Genomic DNA, 6,180 nt, shown 5'->3' with positions numbered 1-6,180 from the left:
GTGTTCATTTGGGGCTGGATAAATGAAGCAGAAATAGCGCGTTTCCAGGAAGCAGTAGAATGCTTGCACATCTTGGTGAAAGCTCGAATGCGGAATGACAAGTCCTACAATTGGCTGGGACCTAGCTGCCAGACACTCGTGTCACTAACATTGTGCGGGCTTCAGCAAGGCAGACCCCACCATCCAGGGCTGTCATTCACATGTGAGAGGGAGTCCTGGCCTTCAGAGGCGAGTGTGGTCAGTGGGGATGGGGGCAGCTGGGGGGTTCATGGGCCCCAAGGGGCAGCGTCAGGAGAGGCAGAAAGGGCCGGGTCTGGGGAGGGCAGGGGAGGGGGAGAGGACAGTGGAACACAGGTACAGGGGGAGGGATGAGCTTGGGGATGGGCGGGCAAGGCCGCAGCTCCTTGACCCCTCTGTTCTTCGTGAGGCCTTGCTCTGCCCTGTGTCACGGTCTCTCCGCTTGTCTCCCTGCCCGGCAGGTCCACTCTGTCCAGGTGCTGCAACGCCCCCGCCTTTCTCTTCACCACTCAGAAGAACACTCCCCTGGGGACGAAGCTCAAGTACGAGGTGGACACGAGCGGCATCTACCACATCAACCAGGAGATCTTCCGCATGTTTCCCAAGGTGTTGCTTCGGGCAGGGGTGGTCTGGGGGCACGACCCTTGCTCTGCCCCCGCACCCCGTTGTCTTGGTCCTGGTTGGCCCAGTAGACCACCCTGTAGATTTCCTTGGGGGGGTTCTATCTGGGCCCAATGAATGCCAACTGGCTATTATTTGAGTGACTTTTGGCAAGAAAATGGTTATAAAATTCTGGGTACTTGCACTGCTTGCAGAGGACAACCTGCAGGTACCTGGGAGAATGATTAGCATTCGTCCCCCACCTGAGGTAGGCACGAGAGCAGAAACACGCATGCAGAGGTTGTGTGCACAACAAAGCACACCTGATACAAATCAAGGCGCTGAAAGATTTAGATCATATGGATGACCTTGGGTGGTTATTTTGTCTTTCAAAGCCTCAGTTTCCTTGTCTGTAACACTGAGGTTTGGATGAGGAATAGGTTTGGCTTCTTCTAACAGAATATCTAAAATATCAGAGACTTAAACAAGGTAGGCATTTATTTTTTTCTTTCACATTAAAGAATTCTGGGGGTCGGCTGTTCAGGGCTAGCATGAGGGCTCCCTGGTCATGGGGGACCACAGAATGAATGATCCACAGACATAAACTGTTCTGATCACTGAAGCTTGGTTCCTGCGCTCACCTGGGCCGACCATTCTCAGAGAAGGGGCCCTAGATCCTGCATTTACAGGTGATTCTGACAGCAGGCAGGTTGCGTGAGGCATGTAACCACGGCCTGGAGAACTCCAGGCCCAGGGCAACACTTAGTGGGTCCAATTTGTAGAGATGATGAGTGGGGGTATGTGCAGGTTTTTCTGGAAGAAATCTGAGGGCCTGGGCTGCTCTGCTTCTTGGGGAGAGTGCTAATGAAACACAGCCCAGAGTTTCCCTGCGTTCTGTCCTGGTCCCAGAGTATACTGGTAAGACTCGGGCATTCTGGGGGCAGGGGACAGAGCTGGGGATGAGAGGTGTCAGACGTGTTCTCCTCCCTCACAGTGCTAGAGGAGGGTGGCATTGAGCTACCTTTACAAGCTGGGTCTTGCAAGACCTGGGACATGAGGCTGGTGACAGCAGGTAAACTTGCATCTCACGCAGAGTCTGGTATGACGTATAGGAGAGCCAGGGGTATGGACCGCCGAGGCGCAGGGACATAGAGCAGAGGTCGCCAAACATTCTCTGGAAAGGGCCAGACTGTGACTGAGGCTTTGCAGGCCAGATTCTCTCTGTCACTACTACTCACCTCTGTCTTTCCGGCACAAAAGCAGCCACAGGCTGACTCGAGTAAACAGACGAGAGTGGCTGTGTTCCAGTAACACTTCAGGTGTTATTAGACACTGAAATCTGAATTTTATATAATTTTCGCACATCGCCAAATACTCTTCTTTGGGTTGTTTCCAATCATTTAAAAATATAAAATCCATTCTTAGCTTGCAGGCCATGCAAAAAACAGGTGGTCGGCCAGACGTGACCCATCGGCTGTAGTTGGCTGGTTCCTGAGTGAGGGCACGTGACACAGAATAGCATTTCTCAAACTTCCTCAAAATAAGTATTTCGTTGGGTTTATAAAAAATTCAGCTTCTCAGTCTCTGATCCTCACCGTGGAGATTCTGATGTCGTGATGCTAAGATGGAGGCCGGAGTTTATATTTTCAGCAAGCAGCCCAGGTAGTTCTTGGTTTACAAAAGTTTGGGAAACACCCACATAGAACATGATAAGCCTTTGGTGATTTTTCCAAAGATAACTTTATTTTCCTTTCTCTGGTAACAGTCAAACAGTGCAGTTTCTCCCACTGGCTGGGAGACACCCTTGTTTTTCCTGTCCTGGGCCTGTCCCTCCAGGGTAAGTGGGCCATGAACAGGACAGTTCCTTTAGCTTTAGCCTAATTCCTGATGACCCCAGTGCAACGTGTGGTTCTCCGGGAGACCCCGCCTGGAGCCGGCCCCTCTCATGCAGGGCTGGCCAGTGGTGTGTGCTAGAAGGAAAGCTGCCCAGCAGGCCCCTGGATGCCAAAGATGGGAGGGACCTTTGGGGCCTTCTAATAGTAACAAGTCTCTTGACCGCTCTTCTCCTCTCTAAAGTGGAAAACCACTTTCCTTCCACGTTCCCATGAGGCTGTGTCACGGGGCCATGAGCCGGTAGCGGTAGATGTGGCTGCAGAGCGCCAGCTGACGGCAGGGGGTGGCCTTGGCCCTGACCACTGTGCTATGCCTCCCCCAGGACATGCCCTACTACCGGTCGCAGTTTAAGAAGTGCGCGGTGGTGGGCAACGGAGGCATCCTAAAGAACAGCCGCTGCGGGAGGGAGATCAACAGCGCCGACTTTGTCTTCCGGTAAAGAGTCGCCCTCGGTCTGCACCCGCCGCGTGAACCCCCAGCCCTCCTGCTGTGTGCTCCTCTCCCGTGTGTGGCCCCACCGACCAGTGCCCTAATGCTGCCCTCCAAGCGATTAACCGCTGCTCCCCTCCCCTGCAGGCCCTCACGCCCTGGGGTATCCCTTCCTCTCTCCAGCCCCATCCCTTTGGGGAAGTCCTTGAACTCTCAGGTCCTCAGTTTCCACATCTGCACGATGGGAAGTGTGTAAAGAGCAAAGGGCATAACCAGTGTGAAGCTGCTGAGGACTCAGGGGGTGCAGATGTGTCAGTGAGGTCCTCTGGGCAGCCGTCCCCCGGGTGGGTGCTACCCTTTCAGAAGCACTGTTTGGAACCAAGGCAGTCTCACTATGGACACCAATACTGACTTCACCTTGGCTTTAACTAAGCCAGAGACTGGTCCTTGTATTTCTTCTTCCTTATGTGGAACCCCCACGCCCTTATCTCTCTGGGGACCCTCACTTACATCTTTAGCTTGGGTAAAGGGGACATGTCGAAAATAAGAGCTTAAAGCAGAGAAACTCGGGTTGAGTTTGCAGGAGTGTCTCATGGGTCAGGGATCCACAATCACTGGGCCACTCAGAGTTAGTGGCAGGGAGGGTAGAGCAGGTTCAGGGTGACTGGAAGTCCTGAAATAAAGGCAGCTCCTCCATATTTTGGGTTCCTGGCTATGTAACCAGCCTTTTGTCTCTAGGAGAGGGGAGCCCCTGAACACCCTGCTCCAGGCTTGGAAGTAGTGTCACCTGCTGTCAGGGGTCACCTCCCTCTGCTGCCCAGAGTCAGCGTGCATGGTCCCTGTGGACAGCAAGTTGAGTCCAGGATCAGGGGTTAAGATTCCTTCCACGCCACAGCCACTGGCCCTCGCTGAGCCACATTCCTGCCATGGGAGGCAGAGAAAACCTCCTCTTTAAAGATGGTCTTGCGGGGAGAAACCTAGGTCTCTGGGGGCTCCTTGAACTTCAGTGCAGACTCCACCATCGCTAGACCTCCAGCAGTCCAGGGGCTACTCAAGCTTGTAACTGCATATGTTGGATGTGGTTTTCCTGTCCCCTATAACCGGAACTTCAGCAAGATGAGGGCTGAGCCTCTTTGCTGTCTCCGTGCCTGACATAGTGCAGAAGGATCACTATCTTATTACCCAGCCACAGAGAACCCTGCCCACGTGATCGCCATCTCATCCTCCCTCCCCCACCCCCCCAGCTCGGCCTGTCCAATGACTGGCCATCTGCAGTGTGGCTGCCTTGTCTCTGCTCCAGGTGCAACCTGCCCCCCATCTCAGAGAAGTACACCGTGGATGTGGGGGTGAAGACGGACGTGGTCACCGTGAACCCCAGCATCATCACTGAGAGGTCAGTGGCCCTCTTTCTAGAACTGTGCTGTCCAACATGCAGCTGCTGGGCAAGGATGTGTGGCTAGTCCAGACTGAGATGTGCCAGCTGTACACATAAAACACACAGCAGGTTTCAAAGACTCAATACAAAGAAACGATGTAACATATCTCACTAATTTTTATATTAATTATATGTTGAAATGATAGTATTTTCAATATAGTAGATTAAATAAAATATAAAAATTAACTTCTCTTATTTCTTTCTACTTTTTAAAATGTGCTTACTAGAACATTTAACATTACATACATAGCCTGCATGATTCTCTTGGACAGCCCTGGTCTAGACTATCTTCTCCTGGAGTTGGGTCGGAGAGCGTCCCAGCATGTGATGGGGCAGGCAGCTCCCTCCCTGGCTGTGTGGCTTTGGGGAGAAGCTCAGGCAAAGATCTCAATGCCCCACCTGGCTGCCCTCCTGAGGTCTGTCTGGGAGGTCTCAGGGGAGGTGCTGAGACCCCAATGCTGGGCATAGTCCCACTTATCCAGGTCAGCGGAAGGGTGAGAGGAGGGGACGGTGGGAGACGAGGGGGTGTTAAATTGGATCAGATGCTCAGGGAACACCTGTCAAGGTGCCATGCAGAGGCAGAGGGTTAGCAGAGTGACCGTGCAAAGGAGTGCTCAGAGTGGCGAGAGAGTGCCCAAGAGGGAAGGTGGCTTCATGTGGAGAAACTGCAGGAGAGAAGCCACCGCTACAAGGCAGGCAGGGGCTGAGCCAGAGGAGGCAGCGGCCTGTGGGGGCCAGCCCTGGGATCTTGGGGAAGACAGTATAGGTGACTGACGTGAGGCCTCCAGGTCAAGCCTCCACTCCCCCAGCTAGCCCCGCCTGGGCCACCCTCATCCTTTTGGGTTCAGCATTGCCTTCACTCCTGCAGCCACACACTTGCTATTTGTCCCTTTGGGTCCCAATTGCCCTCTCTTGCACCCACCGATAAAAACACAACCGTCCCCGAGAAAGATGATACCTTTATCTGCTCAAGTGTGTGAGGTGCAAGTAGGCAGGGTGGCCTCAGGAGTCCCCTCCGCCCTTTGCAACGCCCCAGGGCGCAGGGGTGCGGAAGCGAGGGACGTGGGAGCACGGAGGGGTGGGCGCTGACCCTGTCGCTCTGGCCCCCGTGCAGGTTCCACAAGCTGGAGAAGTGGCGGCGGCCCTTCTACCGCGTGCTGCAGGTGTACGAGAACGCGTCGGTGCTGCTGCCCGCCTTCTACAACACGCGCAACACCGACGTGTCCATCCGCGTCAAGTACGTGCTGGACGACTTCGAGTCGCCGCAGGCCGTCTACTACTTCCACCCGCAGTACCTGGTCAACGTGTCGCGCTACTGGCTCAGCCTGGGGGTGCGCGCCAAGCGCATCAGCACCGGCCTCATCCTGGCCACCGCGGCGCTCGAGCTCTGCGAGGAGGTGCACCTGTTCGGCTTCTGGGCCTTCCCCATGAACCCCTCGGGCCTCTACATCACCCACCACTACTACGACAACGTCAAGCCACGCCCCGGCTTCCACGCCATGCCCTCTGAGATCTTCACCTTCCTGCACCTGCACAGCCGCGGCATCCTCCGTGTGCACACGGGCACCTGCAGCTGCTGCTGACACCCGCCAGGCTGCTGGGCAAACTGGGTGCCCCGAGCTGGGCAGTGTGGGGGCCTGCCATTAGGGCTGTCACCCCTCAGTAGTTCAGCTTTACGCTTGGGTCCGGGGGTGGGGAAGTAGGGACAGGGGCCCGCACAGAGGCAGCTCTGTGCTCAGCCTCCCAGACCTGGCCTCCGCGCTGTGCCTCCACCTGCCCAGAGCTAGCATGCTATGGGGCCACGC

The 6,180-nt window shown here is 55.1% G+C and overlaps 1 protein-coding gene across 3 annotated transcripts in view; it reads left to right on the top strand.

Annotated features, from left to right (window-relative positions):
• ST8SIA5 (ST8 alpha-N-acetyl-neuraminide alpha-2,8-sialyltransferase 5) overlaps positions 1-5,980 on the top strand; it is a 56,037-nt gene extending 50,057 nt beyond the window's left edge. For all 3 annotated transcript variants that reach the window (XM_012642657.1, XM_012642659.1, XM_012642656.1), the window contains 4 exons: positions 480-624; positions 2,834-2,946; positions 4,241-4,333; positions 5,490-5,980. In XM_012642657.1, the coding sequence (XP_012498111.1) occupies positions 480-624; positions 2,834-2,946; positions 4,241-4,333; positions 5,490-5,958 (820 nt within the window). In that variant the 3' untranslated portion in view covers positions 5,959-5,980. The remainder of the gene's footprint in view (positions 1-479; positions 625-2,833; positions 2,947-4,240; positions 4,334-5,489) is intronic.
• The last annotated feature ends 200 nt before the right edge of the window (positions 5,981-6,180 follow it).

Source organism: Propithecus coquereli, unplaced genomic scaffold (assembly GCF_000956105.1).
Source record: "Propithecus coquereli isolate 6110/MARCELLA unplaced genomic scaffold, Pcoq_1.0 Scaffold181, whole genome shotgun sequence".
Lineage (NCBI taxonomy): Eukaryota > Metazoa > Chordata > Mammalia > Primates > Indriidae > Propithecus > Propithecus coquereli.
The sequence above is the reverse complement of the archived record's forward strand: the minus strand, read 5'-3'. Positions and strand labels throughout refer to the sequence as shown.